Source organism: Peromyscus eremicus, chromosome 3 (assembly GCF_949786415.1).
Source record: "Peromyscus eremicus chromosome 3, PerEre_H2_v1, whole genome shotgun sequence".
Lineage (NCBI taxonomy): Eukaryota > Metazoa > Chordata > Mammalia > Rodentia > Cricetidae > Peromyscus > Peromyscus eremicus.
This window is the reverse complement of record NC_081418.1, coordinates 45,700,837-45,728,687: the sequence shown is the minus strand read 5'-3', so window position 1 is coordinate 45,728,687 and position 27,851 is coordinate 45,700,837. Positions and strand designations below refer to the sequence as shown.

The window sequence follows — 27,851 nt, the reverse complement described above, 5'->3', positions numbered from 1 at the left end:
CCGTAAAGGCGCGCAGTATGCTGGGACATGTAGTCTGGCCAGCCATTGGACGCCCCCTCAGATGAATGGAGCCGGGGATGACTGAGAACTACAGCTCTTGGGCTGGTCGCGTCGGTGGCGGCCGCGGAAGAAGAGTGGACAGAGACGGCCCTTAGGCAACGAACAGCGGGTGGTGGTGATGTTCAGTGAGGGCTTCCTTGGATAGCGATCTGGAAGGGCGCTCTGCGCGCTCGCACCCTGTGCCCCGCACCGGCCATGCGCCCGGCCTTCGCGGTGGGCCTGGTGTTCGCAGGCTGCTGCAGTAATGTGATCTTCCTAGAGCTGCTGGCCCGGTGAGTGACCCTCGCGGACCGCGCCCGGGTCCCGGGGCTGGTCCAGGACTGCTCGCCCTATCCACCTCTCCACTCCACTGCACTGGGTACCCGCGCTGCCCGCTACTCAGCAGTCCTGCATACTGCTCGTTCCTTAGCATCCAAGTGACAGAGACACCCAGGGTGCTGCTGTCGTCACCTAGATGCCACACTTCGAGAATTTGAAGCTTGGAGACTTTTTTTTCACGTGACTGATCCAAGTGCTCAAGGAACTATTGGCAGAGGCAGTTCCTCCACCAAACCACCCGCTCCCTACTACTCATCCAACTCTAGCACTTTTTTGCCGTCCAGTTAGTGAATGACCCGTGCCTGTCCTGGGCAAAGCCTTCTCACATGCAAAGCAGTCCTGTTTGTACACGTTGCAAAGAAAGTTTCGTTTGTGTGTATTGACATGTCCTGCAAAGCATTTGCTTTTATTGGTCGTAGATGATTGTGAGGACTTTACCCAAACTCACATGTGAGAGATGTAGAGCAGATAACTACTAAGTTGTCACCATGGTCCTTGAGCATTTAGCATATTACAGTCTTTAATTGAGAAGCGTGCACTTTGAAGCATAGCTTCGGAATGACTATGACACTTTTCCAGAGGGAACAGGGTTGGCTTTGTGGTGGAGTCTTACAAATAATGTTGGGTAATAATGTGCAAAGTTCAGTGGGCAGAAGTTAGAGAAGAGACAGGAGGTGAAGTGGAAAACACTTAGGACTAAACAGCTCAAGTTAGTCATTTCAGGCTTGGCTCCATTATGCTCTGGCAATGCAGCCTTTTCCAATTCCTTAGCTTCTCTGGGCCTCCTTTTCCAGGCAGTTCAATAACATCTCAGTACAGTAATAACTAACTACATGTTTCTGAATCTATATACTGTGTCCATTGACTCTCTGAGCACCCAGTGTTCAAGGGTTACATTGTTTGGCTGAGAGTGAAACAGATGCAAAGTTGGGTGGCCTTTTCACTGCTTGTAAGTGGCAGAGCAAGAAATGGCATCAAAGATGTATAAATTTCTAGCCCAATACCATTTCCAGTTCCCTTTCATTGTTTAATTTGAGCGGTCCACAGTGAGATGCCTGGTAGAAATGTATTTTACTTGATACTGTTGGTTTAAGTCCTTTTGAAGCAAGCAGTTTACTTATGGTCAGCTCTGTATGGGTTAATTTTTGCTGTTGAGAGCTTGCCATTTTGTTATGCAGAGTGTTGATGAAGAGCGATTGTTTGTCTTGAGAGTGGTAAGGAATATGAAAACGAAAAAGAAAGTTTCTGACTGTAAGCTGGATACACTTCAAAGGAAGGAAACTTTGGAATTTGATATATATATTTAATATATTTTTAAATAAATAGGTGATATATTCAGGGCAGCTATAGAAACAAAGTCAGATAATTGCGTTGGATATGCCGTTAAATTGAGTATCGCCTTTGTGTACAGCTTGTGAGCTCTTGGCTCAAGTACTTGGTTTCAGCCATCTGAGAAGCACGTGTGAGAGCGTCTCCATCCCCATGGGTTCTGAAGGTTCGAGTGATGCACGTGCACAGCCTGCTTCACGCTGGTGCCTGGCTTCCCCTTCTCCCTCACAGTTTTGCTTCAGTCCAGGGATACCTTGTTTATTCGCTTGTTTTTTGTGATGATCCAGGAAAGTTGTGGATAAATTTATAAAGTCTTTTCATTTCTTAAAGGAAATTTTATTTAGAATTTTATTAAGATTAATTTGTAAATGAATCCGAATTCCTTATTTAACTTTTTTTTTAAAAATCTGCATTTTGGTGTGCAATTGTGGGTTTTCCTGCAGTGGTAAAAAGGTGGTTTTTCCTGCAGTGGTAAAAAGGTGGGTTTATTAATGCAATGTATAGTATATCAGACTGATAGCAACTTATTCCTGATTGGCTTAAGCACAAGACAACTTCCCACTGTAGAGCAGTAAAACTGGACCTGCTTAGACCAGAGGCTCTTTAAAGTTCCTTCTAGATAAGATCTTGAAACCTGTGGCTTTAATCATGAGGAAGTACCATAGAAAGCTCATTAGAGAGCAGACACTGTGCTTTTTAAATGGCTTCCTTGGAGCCCTTAGATGTCACTCTAAATACAAAGGTTGAAATGACTTGTTGAAAGAAGGGGATATTGAACAATTTTTCCCCAATTGGAAAACAAATTCAGTTTTTTCTTGCTGACTTTTGTAGACCTCTAATTGGGACCAGTAATAAAATATAAGCCCTGTACATTGAACGAACAGTTACACAGTAATAAGTGAGATCTTGATTCCCTTCTTAAGGTGCTTCTGATCAACCTTCAAAACAGGTAACATATGTATGTTTTATATATGTGCTGTATATACACATATACACAGAGCTGATGAAGCAGGCAAGGTATTGTGTGTCTTAACATCAAGATAACAATGCGAAAGATTTTATTTTTCCCATTTAATTTTTCCATCAAGAACATGACATTGAACTAAATAAGGAAGTTTTATGTCCAGGAAAGAGAAAAGCGAGGTGTGAACCATCTGCCCAATTCATTCTCTTCAAAGTTGTCTTTTTTTAACATTAAAATTTGGATTTTTGCCAAAGAAAATCCCAAGTAAGAGAAGCTGTCTGCAGTCAGTGGTTATAAGTCTTAAGAAATAAAGAGAAGGAAGGATTCAGGGAAAACATTTCAAGTTTTTATTTGGAAGCTTTAAAATGAATTGTTCCAGTTCAAAGACACCCCGCCCCTAGCTGTGCCCGCACTGTGTCCCTAAAATGCTCTCTGCATTAGCTTAAGGAAGCATTGGTCGTAGGATCATAGGAATACACAGGGAGGCTCACACGTCCTATGTAAAGACAAAAAAGTAGAATAGAATTATCAAAGGACCTGATGGGAGGGAGAATGGGAAAGTGATTCCTGGTGGGACTTCCTTTGGGGTACCCTAAAATTAGATGATGGTAATGGTTGCACATCTAAAGCCTTATATGCAAACCCTACACATTTGCCATGAAGTCCTACTTCATGGAGTACCATGTGGCCTTTATGTGTCTTTAGTGATAAAATATGGATAAATAAAGGGAAAACAGCAGAGATCATCTGAAGGATACAATTGTAAATTTAAATTTTTTAAGTCTTTTACACAAATGCTAGTATCCTCCACATTTGCTTACAGTGAGGCTGTCCCATCCCGCCCTCACGACTTGCTTGACTCTGAGTGCCCAGAGTGGGAGTGCACAGATGAAAGGGGCGTGGTCCAGCCTCCACACAGCTCCCATCGGGCTGTGTTCTGGCTGCCTGTAGTCCACTCTTGGCTCCCGAGTGCTTTTTTCCTTTTCTCAAGGGCACAGATCCAGGTCATTCCCCCCCAGGAACTCCTTCTGACTCTGTGCAGAGTGGCTTCTCAGGAACTACTCTGTAAGAGCTTTGGCGCAGGCTTTTAGTAGAAAATAGAAGGGAGAGCCAGAGAAGTGTTGATCCTCCTGTGTGGTGCTTGCCACCTCGTGCGTGTTTTCTCACTGAGTTCTCATGGCAACAATATATAGTTTTCACTTTATAAAGGGAAAAAAAGTGTCCAGTGTGATTGTTTAAAAGGGTAACTATCGGGCTGAGGAGATGCCCCCCTGGTTAAAGTGGTTGTTGTGCGAGAATGAAGACCAGAGTTCAGATGCTTATAATTCCAGCCTGGAAAGGCAGCAGCAGGTGGACCCCAGAGGAAGCTGGCTGTCTCTGTGAGCTCTGGCCCCGATTGAGAGAGCCTGCTTTAGCGAATGAGGTGAAAGAACCATTAAGGATGATTCTGGACATCAGCCTTGGCACCTCAGGCTTCCACATGTGATGTAAACAAGTGCACCTCACGCATGTCAACATCCACATGTGCACACACACACACACACACACACACACACACACACACACACACAAAGAGGGCAGGGGAAGGACAGCTATCATTTGATTGAAGACTGCGGCCGGGCGGTGGTGGCGCACGCCTTTAATCCCAGCACTCGGGAGGCAGAGCCAGGCGGATCTCTGTGAGTTCGAGGCCAGCCTGGGCTACCAAGTGAGTTCCAGGAAAGGCCCAAAGCTACACAGAGAAACCCTGTCTCGAAAAACCAAAAAAAAAAAAAAAACAACAAAAAAAAAGACTGCTCAGTGTGTAGGAGCCTAGGCTAGTCATCACCCGGTTCTGGTTGCCTTTCCATTATGTGGCAGGCACTGTGTTAGGTGCTTTTCTGGGACCTGTTCATTTACACAACAATAAACCATGAGATAAGCACTCACACTGTTCCCATTTTAAGGAAAATTGGATGTAGAAGTTGATTAGCTTCCACATTACACAGTAATTGACAAAGGTGCTCTTTGATGTCAGTAGGAAACAGTGTGGAGCGCTGTCATGTTCAGCTCTGTGCTACCATGAACACAGAGAACGCGCACACTCTTGCATGCAGAAGCACAGGCATACTTTTTCCCACTAGGACTGAATGGGAGAATCTTTGAGAGCATAGATTCCCAGGACGCCAGCCCAAGACAGTGAGATCAGTACTGGGAGGGTGAACCTCTCCAGGAACACAGCTTCTTTGTTTATTCATTCATTCATTCATTCATTCATTCATTCATTCATTCACAGTACTGGAGATTGAACTTAGTGCTTCCTGCACACTAGGCAAGTATTCTATAATGCCACTAAGCTATATCCCCAGCCCCTCTACTTTTTTCCTCTTTTAATTTTGAGACAAAAATCTCATTAAATACTGCCTCACCTACCTACAATGCTAGGCTTACATGTATGCACTGCCATGTCCAGCCTGATCCATGGGTTCTTGAAGACCAGCCAGGATAGAGTTAATGAGCACTGTGCTGGGAGCCATTTGGAGTTCAAGTTCTGCTCTCCTGTATTGACCAATGGTTTGAATTAGATTCTTGAATGAGATGGATGTCTTCCACAATTGTTTATGGATTCCTACAAAGTTTAGCCTTGTCCCTTGAGCCCAAGAAAGACGGATTATTGAATTGCATCTATAGCAGTAGGTTACAAGAAACCTTCATAGGTGGCAGAGCTTAAGGATAGCACCGTGTCTTTTTGAGGTGGCAAGCCTTGTTCTGTAGGAGTGCTGTATTCCTTGGCTGTTTCTGTGCATGAGTAATGTGGGACTCCAGAGTCTTGGATGAGGAAAGATTTATTAAGGAATGAAATCCGTAAGATACACTCACGACCCAGAACAGAGCTGAGACACCACTGCTGACTCAGAGGCTGCTGTCCTGCTGTTCCACTCAAGGGTGATGGAAACAAACTGCAAGCCATACTTCTCTGCTGCTCGATCCTGCTCCGACCACCCAAGGAAGCGTGTGACCCTTGCTCCACCCTTTTTAAGGGGACATGTATCTTCAGAGAAAACCACACCCATAAGGGCAAAATTCTCCATCCAGTTGGTCATTGGACCAAATGGCGGAATTCCCACAACATTTCCCCTTTTTTGGCTAAAATAAAAGAAAGATTCTAATCCTAACCTAGTAAAAACTATATACAATAAAAACTATTAACATGTATTGTCCAGAAGGAAGGAAAGGTAATAATCTTAATATTTGGAACTACATACAACAAGAACAATTATCAAATAAAGAATACATACTAGACATCTAGACCATAGGTAATTGGCAAATTTTCATAGAGATTACTCCAATAGTCGTCCATTCCTAAAGAATGTAAGTTTTGTACCTAATATGTCCTTGGAAAAGATTCAGGAGGATTGTAACTGTAACTATTGAGGCTTCAACCCTCAAATCAAAGACCTGAGAAGGAAAATAAATTACCTGAGTAAGCAGGAAGTGCAAGTAACTTCCAAAAAAAAAAAAAAAAATGTCAGGAATGACAGAAATAGCTGGCTGCCTGGACAGTCACCCAAGGTTCTCTGCAACATTGGGGTATCCAGCTTTGGCTTATAGGCCTAGAATATCTTGACAGACAGTTTTCAGAAGCAGGACATTTTGAAGGACTGTCCTACCCTGTCTTGGCAAAGTTTGGCAGTTGCTTTTCTTTGTGTCCTGCTGGTCCAGATTGGACAGTGTACTTACTGTCAGCAGTCAAGGCAAGGGCAGTTTTGCCAAGAAGAAAACGAACTCCCAATGGAGTGTCTTCAGTGCCCATCATCTTCTTGGAGTAGATCAGTACTGCCAGGAACAGATGTGTCACACATCAAAAGGATTCTAGGTTATTAAAACATGTTAAATGCCATATTCTGTAGATCTTTGAGTGTTTGAAGGTGGCCTATCTGTCTGAAATATATCTCTGATATTCTGTAGGTCTTTGAGTGTTTGAAGGTGGCCTATCTGTCTGAAATATATCTCTGTATGACCTTGAAAACGTAACTAACATGACTATAAGTTTGACAGACATGAGTGACTATTAACATGTAATTCTTATTAACCTATGTAGCTTAAGGACTAAAGCTTCACATTATAAAAATAAACAAGCTGTAGAGGTCATAACTTATGTAAAAATAGAAACAGATATACAATATAAGGACAATAACCTTGAAATTGTGACAATATGCAAAAATATCTTAACCAGAGGTAGAAATGTAAAATACAATATGACAAAAATAACCTTAATTTGCATCAATATACAAAAATATCCTAAACAGAAGTAGAGACGTATATACAGTATGACAAACATAATTTTACATTTGTATCATTATACAAAATATCTTAAACAGAAGAAGGAACATATGTATAATGTAAACAAAAATAATTTTGAATTTGTATCAATATACAAAAGTATTTTAGAAATAGAAACATACAGTGTAACAAAAATATCTTTGTATTTGTATCAATATACAAGAATCCATACCAATGTAAATTATTTTCAACTGATAATCTACCTTTTAATCTTATCATGCCTATCCCCCCATTTTCTATTCCAAATGAGATCCCTGAGTTTAACCTCTATTGATCCACCCCCAACCCTATAACAATTTATTATCAGTCCCCTACAGATGGCAATTATCCATAACCCTGAGAAGAACCCCAAAACCACCCACCCCATCTATAGGGAAAGTGGGCATTGCTTTTTTAGAATTACTTCCTGCTATCTGGGGGGTGGGGTGGGGTGGGCGATAATGTCTCTTTGGGACTCTTTAAGGACTGAAACACTGGTTAAGTCTTTGTAGAACTAGCTGTAACATTTGTAGCCAGTTTCTGGGTAATGGGTAAAGCTTCTCTAAAATTCTGGCTGGAGTGGTACAAGAGTGTAGACCATCTCAGCTAGCTACCTTAGAATTGTCTTGAGCAGTTTGTAGTCCAAAACCAATCTTTGGGTGGTGTCTATAGGCTTAATGGCATTATAGTGATTCAGATGGAATCATTGTTGTGGGCCCCATCATCCTTTTGGAGATTTCAGAGATCGCTGTTAGGAAAATTTATTGTTCACTGTGGAAAACTTAAACATCATTATCAAAATGGAAAGTTTTATTTTTAAGATAGTAATATACCTAAAGGAGAATTTTAAAGAGTCAAATTAAATTTGAGGGGAAAGAGATTTGTGACAATAGTCCCTAGATTTTGGTTTTCTTCTGTCCCATACCACATGGCTCTTCTGATATGAGACAGAGACTCTGAATTTTCTTTTAACAACATGCTTGGGTTTAGAGAAAGAGAGAGCCACACTCCAACTCCAAAGCCAGCTTCAGTTTTTAATTGAGTTGGGACAACAAATATTTTGAGAGGTAAAGAGATTTTACCCTGTAGAAGTAATTATACCATCATGCCAGATTGTTTCTTTTCCTGGTAATTTTTTCTGGGCAGTTCTCCTTCCTTTTTTAGTTGTCTGTCATCAAAAAGTTCTTGATATCCTTAAGATGGATATTTTTATTCTCCTGTAAAGACAAAAATAGAATTCTGCCCCAACTCTAATTTGGTGAGTTTTTCCTTTTGACATGAACCACCTCGTCAGTTGATGAACAATTACTTTTCCTATGCAAAACCCCTTCCCCAATGTAACATATCCTGCTTTCCATTCTGAGGTCAACACATCTTTAAAGTACACAGGCTGATTTAACTCAGTTTTTCCTATTGTCCAGTGTCTCTCTGCAGCTGTTGTTCCTTTTTTATTAGCATTTAGAAAATTTAGAGTTGAGGAATTAAGCAGTCTATCTCTGGGGGTCTTTATTACTTCTTTCTGCTTGCTTAGCATTTCTTTTAAAGTACAGTTTGATCTTTCTATAATCACTTGTCCTCTCGGATTGTGTGATATAACTGTAATATGCTTTATATTGTAATATGCAAAAAAAGTTTTATTTTACTAGAGGCATATGCTGGAGCATTGTTGGTCTTAATTTGTACAGGTATGCCCATGATGACCATGACTTCTAATAGATGTGTAATTACAGAATCAGCCTTTTCAGAACTCAAAGCAGTTGCCCACTGAAATCCTGAATATATACCTATGGTATGGTATACATATTTTAATTTTCCAAATTCTGCAAAATGAAACACATCCATCTGCCAAATTTCATTTCTTTGAGTACTCTTAGGGTAGTGGAGTTTGATTATACAAGAAACAAGTAGGACATTTTCTTATAATTTTCCTGGCTTGTTGCCAAGTGATGAAAAAAATCCTTTTTCAAACCCTTGCTATTGTGGTCGAACAGGGCCGGCAGGCTACACAGGCTGGCTGCTCCTGCTCCAACTACCCAAGACAGAGCGTGTGACCCTTAGCTCCACCCTTTTTAAGGGGTCAAGAATCTTCAGAGAAAACCATGCCCGTAAGACCAAAATGGCCCATCCAATTGGACCAAATGGTGGAATTCCCATAACACCTGAGGGGTGTGTTTAAGGATTTGCTCTGGGGATATAGCTCAGTGGTAGAGTTCTTGCCTAGTGTGCTGGCTGGTTTTGTGTGTCAACGTGACACAAACTAGAGTCATCAGAGAGGAGGGAGCCTCAATTGAGGTACGCCTCCACAAGATTGGGCTGTAGGCAAGCCTCTGTAGGGCACTTAATTAGTGATAGGGGAGGGCCCAGCCCATTATGGGTGGAGCCTCCCCTGACCTGGTGGTCCTCTGTTCTATTAGAAAGCAGGCCATGAAGAACAAGCCAGTAAGCAGCACTCCTCCATGGCCTCTGCATCAGCTCCTGTCTCCAGTTCCTGCCCTGTCTGAGTTCTTGCCCTGACTTCCTTCAGTGACAGTGATGTGGAAGTGTAAGCCAAATAGAGCCTTTCCTCCCAAGTTGCTTTGGTCATGGTGTCTTGTCGCAGTAATAACAACCCTGACTAAGACAGCATGTTCAAGGCCCCAGCACCTAGTTGTGTAACTTGCCATCAGTATTTAATATTCACAGCATAGTAGAAAATGGAGTTGGCTTTAATAAATAGTACTGGGTTAATATAAAACTGCTTTAAAAAGCCTGTGCAGGCCGGGCGGTGGTGGCGCACGCCTTTAATCCCAGCACTTGGGAGGCAGAGCCAGGCGGATCTCTGTGAGTTCGAGGGCAGCCTGGTCTCCAAAGTGAGTTCCAGGAAAGGCGCAAAGCTACACAGAGAAACCCTGTCTCAAAAAACAAAACAAAAAACAAAACAAAACAAAAGCCTGTGCAGGGGGTCAGTGGGTGTTTCTGGTTAAGATGAAAAGACAGACTCTGAAGCTGGTTAATACTAGTCTGTGGGGGGAATTTTGATGCTCACTTGGGATGTCTTCAGCAGTAAGACAGAATTGGGGGTGGTTCAGGAAAACTGTCAACATTTCATAGAACTGATTTTCAGAATGCCTCAAGAGGGATGTCAGAAAGAACTTTTGTACTATGGCATGTGTTCCTAATAGGCACTCCTGGCTCTTCCTTAGAGCACTGAAGAGGATCTGTTGACCTCCAGGAATATCTCTTGACTGTCTGATGTATTGAAGCCCCACGATAAGGGTTGTGGAGAACCGCTGTGTGCACCAGCAGTTGCTCAGTCGTTTTAGCTTACTATCCCAGCCCCAGAACCCATTTTTGACAGTTTTTCTTGATCACCCTTGCATAGATACACAGTTATGCTGATTTGTGTACAGATATGTACCTGTGCCCTGTTAAAATAGCAAGCCTCCCCCGCATCCCCAGAACTACTTATCGCTCCTTGGGGACATTAAAGTCTAAAGTCACATGCCTATTATCACATGACCAGTAACTCCTGGCCAGTAGAAATAGATGAACATTTCAGGAGAATTCCAGCATGTTTCTGTCCGTGACTGGAGACCTTTTGGGTAGTGGGGGATGTATGTGAGTTTACAGGGAAATTTCCTGCTGCTTACTGGGATAGTCAGCTCATGTGTCTAGCAATGAGAGGAGTTCTCATGCAGGGCCTGCTGCTCTAGGAAACCCCAACAGAGGACATTCCCTGTGACGCAGTGTCAAAGTGTGTGATGCATGGCATGTGAGAGCCAAGATGAGGAAGGACAGTGGCTGCAGAAATCTCTCTTCTCTATTGTTTTGGTGCCATAAATATAACAGGCTGTAGTGTGCTTTATCTGAGTTTGTGCCTTGTGTTTCCTCTGTTCTTTACTATACAGGAAGCACCCAGGATGTGGGAACATCGTGACGTTCGCACAGTTCTTATTTATTGCTGTGGAAGGCTTCCTCTTTGAAGCTGACTTGGGAAGGAAGCCACCAGCTATCCCACTAAGGTATGGTACTTGGAAGTCTTGTTGAGTCCTTTAAAACCTGAAAGGTGTCGCCTGGACAAAAGCATGAGGCACATGTTTCTCAAGCTTAGGTTGTGGGTGACAGTGGAGTCATTAGTTTTATGAATTACATTGTTATACTCTAGAAACCTATTTTTAGAATGAAATTCCTGCCCATAACATTTAAAATAACTGTGATGGCGATAAGTACATATGTGTATAATACAGGGTCAGAAGGGCTAGGGTGACCGGAAACTTCTAATAGTTACATATTCGTCCTTTGTGTGGGTAGAGTTACTAATTATGCTAAGAGTAGTATCATCAAGCATCTTGAAAAACAATTGGCTTTTGGAAATAAAGAAGCAGTGAGTATACAGCATGGCAAATTACTAAATGTTACTGAATTGTTTGTTCACAAATGGTTAATTTTATATTGTGTAAATTTTGCTCCAATTAAAAGAAAATTGACAAGCTAAGAAAAAATTGTTAATGCCAGACTCTGTCCATTAGTCCAGGTTTGTCCTAAGTATCTTCACAGGGCTAAATGCAATGGTTCTTGTGTTGGAGAGACTTGAGATGGAAGTGCCCTCCCAGGGGCACTTAAGTGGCATCACCCAGTTTCTTTGGGAGTGTGAATGTCACCCACGTACTCAAGCTCATCCTTGTCAGTCTTCTGCCTTCCTTAGTAGCTTGCTGAGTTTATTCATATTGTACCTTAGGCTCTTGTTAATGTAATACTAAATATTTTAATTTCCTTTCCATTGGGTTTAGTGTCCCCACAAACTTTCTGTTCCAGCAAGCCAGCATGTACATCATGGTAGGAATCCCACCATTTTTTAAAAACTCCTTTGGGTCTTCCTGTTCTCTCATCTGCTTTCATGGATCGTGGTGAAAGCGTAATGTCTGTGTATACAGTAGCACCCTTGCTGGCTAACCTCTGTCTCCTCCTACCTGTGCTTCTGTTTTAGACTCCTACCTTTTTTTTTTTTTAAGACAAGGTCCTCTCACTATGTAACCCTGGCTGGCCTGGAACTCACTTTGTAGACCAGGCTGGCCTGAACTCATAGAGATCCACTTACCCCTGCCTCCCAAGTACTGCAATTAAAGGTATACACTAACATGCTCAGCCTATTACTATTTTATTATTGCACCCTGTGCCTCTTGTTGTCATTATATCCCCCATGGTCTGTCCTAATTATGATATCCCTATTCATGTCCCCTTACAGTGACTATTTTATTTTCTATGTGTGAATCAACAATCAAAGTTTTGCCCAGATCTTTCATCCCCACTAACAATTTCTAGGCCATGCTATGTAAATAGCCACATGGAAGAATTAAATTAATTAACCTGAAAGACCTTGATAAACTCTTTTCCCAGTGGTGTCTCATGAGAGCATCTCGTCATGAGGAAATTTGGCGAGCAGCCTTGTAAAGTGACTAGCAGATGTTGCATGGGAGTTGTGAGAAGCCGTCACTAGTGGTCTTGCATGCCTGGAGCACTGTTTTTGGTTGGTTGTCAAGTTCCTTAGACTGTTAATGTAGCCTTGACTTTGCTTGCTCCTTGTAGTGTCTCTCCAGCTCCATATCTAACTAGTAACAAAAGAAGATAATATGAGGATGGGTGTTGTTTATTCTTCTGATATGTAGATACAAAACTGTTTGGAAATCTGTGCCCAAGGTTGAATATTTTATGAACAATACAGAACCATTGTTTACTTTTGCTCTAGATTGTCTAGGCATTTATTTAAAGTTTTTTAAAAATATTTTTGAGTGAATCCTGAAATTGCTGATAGTTAATCCTTTTTGATAAAAAACATTGACAAGAATATGGTTTAGCTAAATATATATGAAAGACATCTTGAATATTTTCTAGATCAAGATGAAAACATACAAATATAAAAAATTTTAATCCATTTACTTATTCATAGTATGAATTTACTTATCCATAGTAACTATTTACTTATTCCTTTATATGTATCCCTTTATCTTCTAAGTCATGATTATAGGATTTTTCTTTAAGACAGAATCTCATTTTGCTTTTGGTTGGTCTCAAATTTGTGGAGCTGATGATGGCCTTGAACTCCTGATTCTTCTGTCTCTACCCCAAAGTGCTGGGATTATTGGTATGTGCCAAGATGCCCACTTTATGTGGCACTGAGGATCAAACCCATGCTAGGCAAGTTACTCTTGCCAATTGAGCTACATCCTTAACCCCTAGGATTTTTTAATTTTAATTTTTATCATAGTTTTAAGACTTAGGAATTCTCAAATGACCAAGACTCTGGCTGGAGGTGGTGGCACATGCCTTTAATCCCAGTACTCAGGACACAGATGCAGCATACCCTGATCTATATAGTGAGTTCCAGGCTATCCAGGGCCACATAGAAACACCTTGTCTGAAAGAGAGAGAGAGAGAGAGAGAGAGAGAGAGAGAGAGAGAGAGAGAGAGAGAGAGAGAGAGAGAGAGAAAGGGAAGAAAAGCAAAGAAGACTCTGATTTTGAGTATAAGTCTATACAAATCAAGGAATATCCTCATTATTTTAGAGACTACTGATTCAGTGTGAGGAATAGTTTTCACAGTGGCTAGGCTGAACATGAGCTTGACTTAGCAAATCGTTGGAATCTATTTTTTCAAAATTAAGAAAAATAATATTGTGTAAATATATACTTGACATATTTAAGGTAATTAACTGTTTTCAGATTCTCCAGAGGCCTATGAAAAGTATCTACAAGGAATTAATACATTAAACAAGAATTATCTGTTCACTTAAAATGTCTTACTATGGATTAGGTAACATTTGTAACTCCTAGTCCTAAGTCCCTTGAAAAACATTCAAGGGTTTTCTTAAGCATATTCAGTAATTCAGACTTTCCCCTGCTAGTCTGACTTGGTGCAGTGTTCCTATATGGACTTAGTATGTGACTTTATGTGGTAATGGTTCTCTATACCTCTTAGCAGAGAGGAAAGAAGGCAAGTGTCTTTTAAACTAAATATATGCATTTCCTTCTATATCAAAATTTCTTGAAAAAGTGGACGTGTGTGATGTTGTTCTCTCCCATTGCAGGTACTACGCCATCATGGTAACCATGTTCTTCACTGTCAGCGTGATGAACAACTATGCCCTGAATCTGAACATTGCCATGCCCCTGCATATGATATTCAGATCAGTAAGTGCCAGCTCGCATGTGTGTCCTCTGAACAGCATGGTAAAGTGGGCAGACCACACTGGGGCAGAGGTAGACAGTCGTACAGGAAGTCAAGTCTAGGGCATAAGGTTTGTGTTGAGTCTTTGAACAGGATGAGAAAGTGCAAAGTGCATGGCTTACTGTTACTCATTTCAGGTCTAATATATGACTAATGAAGGTAAAATTAAAGTTTCTCTGGGAAATAGATTTACTTCCTGTCTTCTTCATCTGGCTGATTTTGAGCTCGTACTTACTACTACTGAAGCCTCTTTACCTTCACCCCTGCCTCGCAGTGCTTTTCTTTGTAGTTAAGGCTGGCTGGGAACTCTCAATCCCCTGCCTCAGCCTCCTGAGTGCTGGGTTTATGGGCTTGTCCCATTACACCTGGCAGGACAATTGTGGATAAAGGGGATTTCTCTCAAAATGATAACCCATTTTCTCCCTTTATGTGTGATGAGCGCTCTCTGTAGTTGGTATATAAATAAGAGGAGAGTGTTCCAGAAGAGTGGGGAAGACATCAAGGCACATGTAGGCGGAGTTACAGCAGACTGCAAAGTGGGTGGTGATGGGAATGACGTTAATCTTGTTGCCTGAGATTTGTGTGAGGTTAATGTCCTATTCCTACAGGGACCTTCATAGATAATCGTAATTATCGAGGTGACGGAGCACTTGCATAAACCTTTGTTGGTTAACACCTTTCTAGAGAGGAGAGACTTCTTTGATTGAGAATGGAGGTGGGAAAAAGCTCAGTAGAAGTTTTAAACATTAAATAGATGGAAAGTTGGAGGGAAGTAGGTCTAAAGTATCATCTAGCCCTATTAATTAATCATAGCTTTTGTTGTGATCACTTAATGAGAACTGATCATTTTTATTCCCGTTGAATCTTGTACTGATTTTATTATTTCTCAGGACAGATTTTTTTGGCCTCTTCTTTGTCTTAGTGACTGTTCATCCTTCGTCCTGTGTTTTCCCTTGTCTGTTTTCTTGCCCATTGTGAGTCATGATGTTTTCTTCCCTAGTACACTGAAACATCACCCTTGTCTTCTTTTACAGGGCTCTCTGATTGCCAACATGATTCTAGGAATTATCATTTTAAAGAAAAGGTAACAGCACACCTTCATGTTTTGTATGTGGAAGTGATATTCCAGCTCACCTCTGTGGACCGGTCACCTTTCTTTTCCTACAGTGGGGAAAGGCTGCCTCTGGCCATCAGCCTTTTCCTGAGTTCTTTCTCTCTGAATCATGGTAATGATGACTTTCCTAAGGCAGCTGGCCAGGCCAAAGGCTCTCCCTGTGGCTTCCTGTGGGGCCAAACAGCTCTTGTTCCCACAGGATCTTCAGTGCCTTCCCAACCTATAAAAGGAGTTGACACAGAAGTCACTGTGCAGTATGGTCACCACTAGCCACATGTGAACTTACATTTTCTAAGTGAAATAAAATGAAATATTTTCTCACTTTTACTAGTCACATTTTACACGCTGAGTAGCCACATGTGGCAGGTGGCGACCATATTGGAGAGTGCAGATATGGAGCATTTCCAGGGAGTGGTATTGGAAGTCTGGGGTCAGTTGTCCTAGAAAGTGCTTTGTTGTTTGTTTTCTTTTTCTTGGCATTCCTGGGCTAGACCGCAGGGCCTCACATGTGCTGCAAGCATTCGTACTAACCTGCATATCCAGCACACACAGGGTGCTCATCAGTGTACTGTAGTGAACCGGGAGTACTTTGAGATGTTAAGAGAATTTCCGGTAAAGACCCAGATAGACACAAAGAAGGAACAGAAGGCTCAGGGTTGTTCTTCGTAGCTGCTTCCAGTGGTGTGGTAGGATTGGGGTGGAAATGGGAAATGGCAGGAGCAGCCTGGGGTGCTTTTCCAAAGTACCCACCTCTCACTTGAGCCTCAGCTCTTCCTGCCTTTATGCAGACATAGTAAATGGCCAGATGTTTTGTTTAAGATGAGGACTGTACTTGACAGCTAGACTTCACCTTGGAGACCTGGGTTCCTTCCTAAGCTTTGATTTGGTTCATAACAAGATTATATATCTATATCTATATCTATATCTATATCGATATAGATACAGATATAGATATATAAAAATACAACCTCATACTGTCAGAGGTTCTTCCCAACACCTGTTTCCCTTAAGAGTTTACTTGGAATCTGTTGTCTTGGGAGTGAGCCTTTGACCACCCACAGAAAAGGCATTTCTCTAACTTCTCTATATTTATTCATTCTTCCCCTCCCTCCCTCCCCCCCCTCCCTCCCTTCTTCCCTCCCTCCCCTCCCTTTATGGTGTCAGGATCAAACTCAGGGCCTTGCCCATGCTAGAAAAATGTCCTGCCACCAAGCTCTGATCCAAGTTTAACTTCTTATTTTTCTTGAGCACAGCCCTTTGGAGATTTTAAAGACCACATCTATGTTTTTCTTAACCATTATTTTGGCTTAATTTTTAAACTACTTCAACTTGATGTTCCTAGACTGAACTTTTCCTATGTAAGGTTTTATTAGCATCTATTAACTATATGCAGTTAACTATATGCATTATGCTAATTTCATACATACATACATACATACATACATACATACAAAATGTATCTTGATTATAGTTATCCCCAAGCCCTCTTGTCCTTCTCCCATTCCTGCTGAGCCCTTCTTCTGCCCAACCAGTCCCTCTCCACTTCCATACCCCACTTCTCTGTAGTGGGCCTCTCCTGCATCCCTCTCTCAGCATCTCAGCCAGTCAGATCAGCTCTGATGAGGTATTGTAACCAAAAGATACAGTGTCCTTGGGTAGAAAAGAAATGATGATTCATTCTGTAAGTTTAATTTCTTTTCACCCTTCCTGGGGCCTTTCCCTTGATTACCAAGACTCTGAGGGGCATCATAATGATACCATTTTAGTTAATGGGAAATGTCACCATTATGCTGCCCTTGGCTCCACAAATTGCACATTCCTCCCTTTATCCAACTGTGCCGACATTTTACAAAATCATTTAAGTTATTCAGATTGTTTTTAAAGAAATACCTTCCCTAGAGAATGGACATTATTCTCCAAGTTTTGATTCTTGTCATTTGTACCTGATAATCTGTTGTTCCTCTTGAATAGTGTGTGTGTTAAGACCTAATTCTAGGTTCTTAGGATTGGAAAAGCCACAGGTACTGGTGAAGACTGGGCAGGCTGCATTGGCTTCTGGAGAGCAGAATGAAGTGTCATGTGACATCTGGTGTGTGTATGTTTTCTGGTTTTGTTTACTTTTCAGTTTCTGGTAACAGTCTAGTTGGTCAATAACTGTTGACACTACTGGGGAGTGGTCCCCCAGTGAGACTGTAGACATTTACACTGAGTCACATACTGCCGACTGTAAATCCCCTTTGCCATGCTCTCCTTTGCTAAGATGCTCTTGTCCTTTTTTTTCAGATACAGTATGTTCAAGTACACCTCCATTGCCCTGGTGTCTGCAGGGATATTTATTTGTACTTTCATGTCAGCAAAGCAGGTGGTAAGAATCAGCTTTAAATCATTTGTTTTCACTGCTTGTCATCAGGCCCATTACCAGGCACCTGGTAATGAAGAGCAGCACTAGAGTGCTTATGTAAGACAGGAACTCACTCTGAAAGAAGAGTGGAAGGAAGTGGGCAGCGTAAATATTCCCCTTGCGCCTCGGATGTTGTTTGTGGTTCTGGTCCCTGTTGCTAGTGTATTTTCTTATTTCCTAGACTTCGCAGTCCAGCTTGAGTGAGAAGGATGGATTCCAGGCATTTGCATGGTGGTTACTAGGCAAGTACAGTAGTTACAAAAAGCTAATTACCTCTGCACTGCCGTTGCTGAGTTTTCTCCTGTGGGACACGTTTCTTGGCAAGAAGTTTAGGCTAAACAAATTATGCCAAGGAGGAGAGTGGCAACTGGGACCAGTATGTCTCTGAACCTTGGGGTTCAAAAAATTAGAAGAGGCCACTGTTCACATTTTTGGCACTGTGTTCCACGTGGGTCCATATTTCCCATGGTTTGTCAGGCATAGAAAGTCTGTCATGCTCTTTAGGAGCACTGTGTAGGCAGTCTTCTGTTTCCTAGTGGCCGGTCTGCTGAGTGGAAGTACCTGCAAAAGAAGGGTGAGTCAGAACCCTTGACTCTCAGTTTCCCAGGGGCACAAGGGCTTATTTTCTTCTTAAGTTGACTGTTCCGTATGGCAGTGTTCCCAAATCAACTCTCGGGAGAATTTTTAAAAATACAAGTATCTCTGTGTGGAATTAATTAGGCAACTCCTACAGGGCCTCATCCTCACTTGGATTTGGAGGGGAAATGTTTGCAGTAGTAACAGGAGTGGATTCATCCTGATTGGGTAGAAGAAAGTAGCAGCAAACCCTTGTATCCCCTTGTCTTGGCTTTGGACTGAACCCTTCAGCTTACTGTTCTTCCCAGAGAAGATCTCTGCACTGTTGGGGAAATACTTACCCAATGGGAAAATTTCAAAGATATGAACATACAACGCAAAGGGAAAAATCAATGTCCAATAATTTTATACCCTCATAATCTAGTAATCAAAGAAAACCAAGGACAAGAACTTTTCATTTTCGCCTTTCCGTGTTGGCAAGACGGTAATCAACACTGTCACTGCTGTGAGGGTGCAGTACCACAACAGTACCACAGCCGTCTCTGTACAAGCCGTCAGCAGAGTAAATAGATTGCCTTTCTCAAGAAATATTGTGTATTGAGTTTGTAAAGGTCTTGAAGGTTTTTTAATGTTTGACTCAGCAGTTCCATTTATGAAAAATTATCCTAAGGAAATAATTAACATTTTAAGTATTTGGTATATTGATTTCAGTGAAATAACTGGAAATCTAACTGTCTCATCACAAGGCCTTTAAGTGTGGTACAACCACATGATAGGGTGATGTGTGGACCCTAAATCACACTTTGAAAACACATTTATAAAGGACATAAAGGAAAAGTCCAGAAGAATTTCATGAGAAAAGCAAGGTATAAAAATGTGTAGACAATTGTACACTGTCTTAGTATACAGAAATATGTATAAGGATGTGGAAATGGGGAACTAGAGAGGATTTCACTGTAGCATTGTGGTAGTTTTAAAATTTGCATGTCCTATAGTTTGTGATAGGTACAAAACTGTTAATAATACTGTCGCCTTAAGAAAATACGTTGAAAGGCATCTTTTAAGCTGATCTTTGTTTTTAGGCATCGGGGCACTGACTTTTGCTCTGTTGATGTCAGCGAGGATGGGCATATTCCAAGAGACTCTATACAAACAGTTTGGGAAACACTCCAAGGAGGCATTATTTTATAATGTAAGCAACTTCTTGAACCCTGGGAAGGTGAAAATTTCTGATTTATGATGTGTTAGGCCAAGTGAAATCCTGATGTAATTGATGGATTGTATTGTTGTTAGTAACCAGTCTTTAGACCAGTACACTGAAGTACTTTAGGCAGGGGGATATGTGCATTTTGAGTGACGGTTGTTCACGTGAGATGATCATGATCAACCAAATAAAACATGTAAGGGCCAAGGAACCAAGGCCCGCAAAGTTCCTATAGGTAAAATTGTTAAACCCAATATGGGAAGCCAGAAAGAGAAAATTAGTCCCAAAGCAAGAGGTCAGAAGTGTGGACATCAGTGGGGCAGCTTGGGGGACGGGGTTCAGGGCCTGAGCTCCCAGAGGGGCTTTTCTCCCATGATAGTTCAGTTCCCTGCATGTACCTGAGCTACTTCATCTTCAGGGGTGACCTAGCGCTCTCCCCTGTAGCTTTCCCTGGCCCTCCTTTGTGGCTATTGAAATATGCCCCGAGAGCTGCCCCCCAGGCCAGGGCCAGACAGCTCCCTCTATGCTCAATTGATCCGAACAGGCAGTTTGGCACATTTACTTGGAGCTAGAGTTTGTGGTTAGGGAGTTTTAAAAAGCAAGCATTTTATTTGGTTTGTATCTGTCGTTGAGAGCAATGCCAAGTATCGCGACAGCTCAGCCAGAGTCACGTGACGTGATCGCACTCTGTACTGTCGGAGTTGTCAGGCACCTTGTGTGTCCTCTTCCTCTCTAGCCTCGTCTCGTCATTTGTTTCTCCTTGGCCTCAGATTGTCTTCAAATCTCTTCGTACTAGTTTCTAAATTCTTTGAAATCTGTGTGGCCCTTGTGGTTTTCAAATCCAGTATGGGGCAAATCCTTTTGGGCAGAATGGCTGCGTGCTGAAGTCCCCCTTTGCCTTGTTGAGGGGAGTACTTCTTTGTCCTTCTCATTGGTGACCATCAGGCTGACCAGGTGACCATTGAGACGTCATGCCGTATGATGTCAAGGGCACAAAGGCACGAGATACATTTACCTGAGAGGGGCTACCTTCTTTATTGGACAGCTCCAAGTCATTGTAAAGCTACCCTGACTGTTCTGTAACAGGTTTTCATTTACCTTTATGTGATCCATTTCTTCCCACAGCACGCCCTTCCACTTCCTGGTTTCATCTTCTTGGCCTCTGATATTTATGACCATGTTGTTCTGTTTAATAAGTCTGGTAAGTCTGGGGTCATGTGGAAGGATGACTTGCCAGTTTCTGAGGCGAAGCCTCGGTTTTGCATTTGGCTCGACTACAGCTTTATCTCATGTTCATCGGAACCCTTGAACCTTCCAGGTGCTGTCAATCAGTAGCTGGCACAGCAAGGGCTTGTAGGCTCTTTCCTATTCTCTGCAAATAAGAATATCCTCACCTCTTCCCTTTTCCTTGGGAATCGTGTGTTTGCGTTTGAACATGGAATGTTACATGTTGAGAACGTAGACACGCAGTGCTAGTGCTCAACTGGAACTGGAGCCCCAGAAGTTGGGTGGCAGTCAGCTGTCCCTGTGTCTCTCCTCTGCCTTGAAAGGCAGAGCTGCTTACCGATCTAAGCTGACTTGGCACCAAGCAAAAGGGCACAAAATGATGACAGGGCTGTTTCCTCGATACAGATGAAATAATCAAGATAAATTAATTACAAAGAAAATAACATTTTAAAAAAGAATGTCTATATGAGGGTAAGCTGTTGCTTTTTAGAGAGGCTACTTGATAAATTGATGGTAGATGCTTGTGCATACGATCTGATCATCTAAGAGTGTTCTATTGATAGGTGAACACACAAGAAAACCTTTCTTAAATCAAGGCTTTGTGCTGCACACACATAGCACATTTTGTACTATGGTGGGCCTGCTCTGCATGTGCAGTGTTGTGTCTGTCATTTGACCTAAAACTGTGTTATAAAAGTAGGCAGTGTGTAAGAGAGTCCACGAGGCTCTGACTTACAAAGCATCATTTCTCATTATTAATACCATAGTTGTGAAGATCCTAAGAGTCCCCACGGAGCTCTGACTCTTGGTTAGTGGAGACCGGATTCAAGGTGAATAAAGGGGTGTGTGGGCCAACAGTTTTTAGAGGAAATAATGTTACTGTTCCTGATACTGTTTTTGCCTGTATAACCTTGTTCAGAAGATGAAAAGTTTAACTGTTCACACTGCCATGATCGTCTCTTCTCTTCACCTCTGCAGAACTCTATCAAGTTCCAGTCATCAGTGTGGCTATGCCCATCATGTGGTTCTACCTCCTCATGAATGTTGTGACTCAGTATCCTTTGGAGTGCTCTTTTGTCTGTGTCTCCGTTCTTACAATGTAGGGACATGAGTTTGGGTTTTGCTTTGACTTCTTCACTAGTGAACTAGAGACGGGTAGACCCGTTCATGAAGCTCCTTTGTAGACTGTAATGGTGCAGGTCAGGTAGGTCACACAGAAGAAACAGGACTCTATGGACTGGTTTAGACTTAGTCATGTCATGAAATGAAATGACCTGAGATTTCTTCGAGGTTCTTGGTGTCCTAGGATACTTTTTATTATTTCATGACTCTTATAAGTTGCCTCAAAGCTCTGAAACAAACTTCAAATGAAGACTCATTTTAAAGTAATTATATTAATAGAAGGATCTTACCAGTATAAAAGTTGTGATGTCGCCGGGCAGTGGTGGCGCACGCCTTTAATCCCAGCACTCGGGAGGCAGAGGCAGGTGGATCTCTGTGAGTTCGAGGCCAGCCTGGTCTACAGAGCGAACTCCAGGAAAGGCACCAAAACTACACAGAGAAACCCTGTCTCGAAAAACAAACAAAAAAAAAAAAAAAAAAAAGGAAAAAAAAAAAGTTGTGATGTCTTTAAAATATTGAAACAGATTGAGGTTGACTGCCTCCTTCTGAAATCACCACATAGATTTGCTATACAGAGTTCCACTTTGAAGGAGAGAGTGGAGGGCCCAAGGACAAGACAGAGTAAAGGATCACCTTCCTGACCATGTCACTCCAGCGTTACTTTGGAGATGGCCTTCATTATAAACTGTAATGAAAATCTATAGTCATGGGTTTTTAGGAACGCCAGGGCTGGAATCTTTCTGGAAGTTCTACTAAAGAGGATCCTCAGAGTGGATCTTGGTGTTTTCTCAGCATGTCAAGTTGCAGGCAGGAGTCACACCTAAAGCTTCCTTCTTGGTAGTTTACAGAGAACAGCCTTAACCACTCCTCCAGATACGTGTGCATCCGGGGTGTGTTCATCCTTACAACAGAGTGTACCTCCCTCACCGTCACGCTGGTTGTGACTCTGCGCAAGTTCGTGAGCCTCATCTTTTCTATCTTGTACTTCCAGAACCCGTTCACTCCATGGCACTGTCTGGGCACCTTGTTTGTCTTCATTGGGACCTTAATGTACACAGAGGTGTGGAAAAACCTAGGGACCACGAAAAGTCAGCTGCAGAAGGACGACAAGAAGGACTGAGGTCTGCCTGGGACAGACAGCCTGTGTTATGTGTTAGAGGCCTCCGGCGCAGGTCTGGTTATCATTTCACTTTGGCTAATGCAAAATTACCACAGTATTGAATCCAACAGGCCCCAGAGCACCTCTGAAGGATGAGACTCATCTGCTCTTTCCCGGCCACCCAGGCAGCATTTGTAGACCCTGCCTAGGCATCCCTGAGCTAGAGTAAACAACACAAACAAGGATACCAGGCAGACTATTGGATAGCCTCTGCATCTGTGTGCCAGAACATCAGAACCACACTTGTTGAATTCCAGGTCCTCAGAGCCACTCGCTTTCTACCCATGCGTGGTCTTGGATAAGGCCACGCCCCTGTGGCTCCTGATGGTTCCTTTGTCGTGACAGCCATCACCCTTCTGTCCCTCTTTCCCCTCTCACCCGCCACACTTCACACTTTACAGTAGATCTGATGTTCCAGGCACAGTCAGGCACCGGATGACCCAGTGGACATGTGAGAAATTAGAGCCCAGGAGTGATGAGGCTGAGCTCCCTCCCGTGTGTCGGGAAAGAAGCAGAGCCCTGGTGATGTGTGAGCGGAATGCTGGTGATGATGAGCAGATAGGAAGGACCCCCTCCCACATTCCACTTTTTAAAAAATCAACGCAAGGTTCACATGATTCTTTGACCTGCTGCTTTCTGTGCTGAGAGCAGTCCTGCAGTGTTCATGGCACACTAGACAGGAAGAAAGATGGGGTGGGTAGAGAAGAGGGAGGCTTTGCCATCCATCTCCCATATGACGCTCCTTAGCTGGTTACAGACATGGGATGGGAGTGTAGCCCAGCACAGCTCCCTCCATCGGTACCCTGAGAGACAGCTGCCCCTGTGAAGCCAGCCACACACTCATGTAGGTCTCAGATATGTCTGTGAAAAGCTGGGAGAACTGGTAATCAGAAGACTGCTCTTCCTGGTGCTCTGAGAGTTGTCACCTGTCAGGTCACTGATGAGCAGATTGATATATAGGTGTGAGTGTGATGTATAAATCAGGTCAAACCCCACCACCAAAGAGTGAGGTCTTGTTTTCCCATAGATGTCGGACTGATCTTGATGGGTGTGGGTAGGTGATCTTGATGTATGTGAGCAGAACATGTTTACATACAGAAACACGCCTCTTTTCTGCTGATTGCTCTGAAGGTCTGGTTTTCCTGTCATGGATAATCTTGAGAGTAACCCTGTCAGATAGCACGTGTGTGTGTGCTTGTATGTGCCCTCAGCTGCATTGTATGTGATTGAAGAGCACGGAGGTCCATGTCGTTTTAGTTCCTCTTTTCTCCACTCAGACCCAGACCGTCATTGACCTCACCTAGCTCTCTGCTCCTCTGCAGACAGCCAAACTCACTGTTTCTCTTGCATATGGACCAAGGCCTTTCGTCCTTTAGCTATGTGCAGACTGTGCTCTTAAGCTGAGATGTGGCTCTCCATGTCTCCTAGGCTCACTCTAGTTCTTATTCCACTGTCTGAGATACCCTTTGATGGGTCTGAAGAGCAGCAGGAAAGAGAAGTGCCCTGATCCTCTGGGGTCCTGGGGAGGGCAGTTAAGACTGCCTTGTTCCTTTGTTACATTAAGTGGAGGTACTGTTTCTCCACCCGAGTCCCCAGGTTTGCAGACTGACTTGTCATTCTGGCCGTTGACAACTTCCCAGTGCTGGTAATGCTCTGTTCTCAAAGATACCGAACTACATGTGAACCCCTTCACGGGCCCAGAAGCTCCTTAGCTGCTTTGAAACATGTGGGGTCGCTTGGGGTCGCTTGGACCAGCATTGCTATAAATACCAAGTGTTAAATGTCCCCTTCCAAGGCTGGAATAAAAAGTACTTTTTCCTTCCTGTTTAACAGAAGAATCTGTCCATAGGGGCTCCCGAGGCTCCGTTCTGATTACTCCTAACACGATAGAACCTTCAGCTACCCAGCACTTTCCTGTCTATGCCAGTGAGAAGGACTCCAGTTTGTAGTTACCTGAGACTGGTTGATACAGACAGGATTTAACTGGACCCGTTAGAGTTTCAGAACGTGCATCCCTCTTAATAGGAATACTTTGTGAGTTTCATTAAAGGAGATGTAGGGACCAATAAGAGGTCAGAACACTCACAAAACAAAATGTACACGTGCAGGAAGAGTACACGAAGGGCCCCAGCCTGCCTCCTCCCACCCTCTGGTTAGAGAGAAGAAAGTGTCCAACAGACACTACTTACAGCTTTGTAGAGTTACTGGCCTTTCTAAAGTTTTTGTTTTCATTTTCCTTGGACACCGTCATTGCTCATGGCGCTGTGGTGGGACGTTTTCACACAGTACGTCTCCACCTTCCCTCCCCCTGCCCTGCTGTCCGCCTGCCAGTCCTCGTTGTTCCGCTGGACCGTTTTCCTCGACCTTCAGATCACATATCCATCCGTGATTTTATGTCTCTACACGAAGTCCAGGAACTACAGATGAGAGAATATGATGTTTCTCTTTCCTACACTAGCTTAATTTGCTTACCAGGATCATCTCCACATTCATCCATAAAATCATTCTTTGAAAAACTCATTCCTCTTGACTGATTTTTTTTTCCATGCGGATTGTAAACATTTTTAAAGGGCAAATAAGCCATTTTATCAAGGCCAGACTCACTGAATGTAGAGAAATGTCTACCAAATATTGCTGTTCTTTCAGCTTCAGAAACAGCTTATAGTTTGACTCGAAAGAGCTGAAGAGATGTAAAACTGCTTTAGAGGAAGAGTCAAATAGTGCAAGCCACTAGCCAGGAAAAGTAGCTTCCCTGTGCCCACATCACAGCCTGACTGGGGTATTTGGGGAGGTGATGGGAGAGGAGTGTGGGTGCTTGGGTTATATTTAATACTGCATATCCTTTAACCAACATTCTGTTGTAAATGCTAACTTTATCACTTCTATTAGAAATGTAATTTCAGTTTTTGAACTTTTTTCTTGCAGTACTGAGGGTCAAACCCAGGGTCCCATACATATTGTGGATTCTTTTTTCTTTTCTTTTCTTTTCATCCACCTAAAACAACCAATAACCCATTCGATGGATTTAGAGTTCAGTGGGTGCTGGGGTTTGTTGTGTGTTTTCTTTTCCCTTCTTCCTGCCCAGTTGACCAAAACACAGCACAGCTGTTCTCTGCCAGGGTGGTGGGGGCCGCCTGTAGCTCCTCTTCTGGTCTGGGAGGAGTGCGTGGTAGTTCCAGGGGTTCTCAACCTGTGGTCCTTTCCTGGGCCCCTCCCTCTCCCTCCTGTGCTTGGGCTTTGGTTTTGCCCTTTGTTCTTCCTGACTGTACCTCACTCCCTTCCTGCACCTGCATTCACTGGCGCTGTTTCCTCCGCAATCCCCGTCTTCTCGCTCGCTCACGCCTCTGTTCTCGGGGGCCTCTTGATATTTTATCTTAGGAGTTTTATAGGTTTTTATATCTGTCCAGCATGTTTTATTTAGTGTGCCTGTAAGCATTGCTAGTAAGAGTGCAGTGTACAGGGGAACAGTTGGCAGAGTGCTTAAAGGGAGTATGAACATGGGAGCTTTGTCTGAACTGTCTTTATAGTCTTTCCCAGCTCAGCCCAGGAGCACAGAATCCCTGCTACCTGTTCCTTCTTATTCAGTTCTTTTTAGCCTGGAGATGGGGAAGTATGAAGTCAGGGATAATTCTACATCAGTGAATTAGCTATAGGTGGTGGACATGTTATCAGATTACCAGTTTGAGTGAACCTGAGCAGATAGACACATGTGCTCGGAGAAACCACGTTGTAAAGATCTGAAACTAAGATCCTTTCTGTGGCTACAAGTAGATATAACTAGGAGGAATTCTGCTCCTGTTAGATAAACAAAGCATTTTGGTCTCAGCTGGCTTTCTGCTGAAAGCTGTTGACTGAATCTTGTCTCTGGCAGTTCACGATAACATCGAGAAAATTGCCAATATAGATGAAATATGCTCATTATTACTATTGATTGGTATGATGTTTGGAAATAAGTATGAACAATATTTAAGTGCAATATTTAAGCCTTGGAATGTATTTGCTATGACCAGAGCTAGGGTGGGAGACTGATGCCTCTCAACTTTACATTGTATTCTTTCTTTCTAGAAGTTTCCTCTCTGTAGACATTCCAGGAATGGAAGGAGCCGGGGAGCATGCATAATTCATTTCTGAACTGCCAGCTCCTGGCATAGTGTCTGACATGTGTTACATGAGAAAATGAATGCTTGCCAAGGCCTCTTCCTCCCTCTTCATAATGGTTCCTTACAGCAGTTCCCAATTCTCATTAGCTGGCTGGCAAGAAAGCCAAGGACGGGGATCTATCCCAATGACTCCAAACACAAAAAGGAGTGGGGAGCAGTTCTTGGGGACGGCTGTAGAATGCTACCCAGCTTTTAGCTGCCTTGATGCCTGGTGGGAGGAGGGAAGAGACTTGAGTGCATATTACCATATAGAGTTGATGTTCAGGAAGAAGCTCACCAGGAGGTCATTAGAGACTCCTAGGGGTTTTGAAGAGGGTGCCTGGTGACTGCCACACTCCCATGTCACAGTTCCTGAAGTCAGTGTTGCCAACTGCTGCCTGAAGAGCTGTGTGTATTTATCTACATTGAGTATCACAGACATCTGCCTCGAGCTTTGCCTACAGAAATCACCACCAAGGGGCAAGCGGCAAAGGAACCAGAGACAGAAAAGGCCTGGTCTGCACTCATAAGGCCCATATTCGAGGGGAAAACTGTAATGATGCCTTTGACAGATTGAGTTATTTTACATCTTTTCTGGGGGGGAGGCAGACTCCTCAAGCAGAGTGGGAGGCAGGGGTTATTCCCAGCAACACAAGAAAGCCTTTGTACATGGCTCACAACTGCGATCCCTCCCATGCTGTTTGCCTTCTTTCCAGAGAACAGCCTCAGCTTC

The 27,851-nt window shown here is 42.9% G+C and overlaps 1 protein-coding gene across 1 annotated transcript; it reads left to right on the top strand.

The window, feature by feature from the left end:
• On the top strand, positions 1-24,802 carry Slc35b4 (solute carrier family 35 member B4). The gene is made up of 10 exons (XM_059257538.1): positions 1-332; positions 10,861-10,974; positions 14,037-14,139; positions 15,211-15,260; positions 17,574-17,655; positions 17,873-17,933; positions 19,350-19,459; positions 20,597-20,672; positions 21,677-21,752; positions 22,694-24,802. The coding sequence occupies exons 1-10, from the start codon at positions 256-258 to the stop codon at positions 22,938-22,940; spliced, it is 996 nt and encodes a 331-aa protein (XP_059113521.1). The 5' UTR covers positions 1-255; the 3' UTR covers positions 22,941-24,802.
• The last annotated feature ends 3,049 nt before the right edge of the window (positions 24,803-27,851 follow it).

Coding starts and splice junctions, on each gene's coding strand:
- Slc35b4 (XM_059257538.1), top strand. CDS start 256: ATGCGCCCGGCCTTCGCGGTGGGCCTGGTGTTCGCAGGCTGCTGCAGT. Junction 333..10,860: donor TTCCTAGAGCTGCTGGCCCG/GTGAGTGACCCT, acceptor TTTACTATACAG/GAAGCACCCAGGATGTGGGA. Junction 17,934..19,349: donor ATTTGCATGGTGGTTACTAG/GCAAGTACAGTA, acceptor CTTTGTTTTTAG/GCATCGGGGCACTGACTTTT.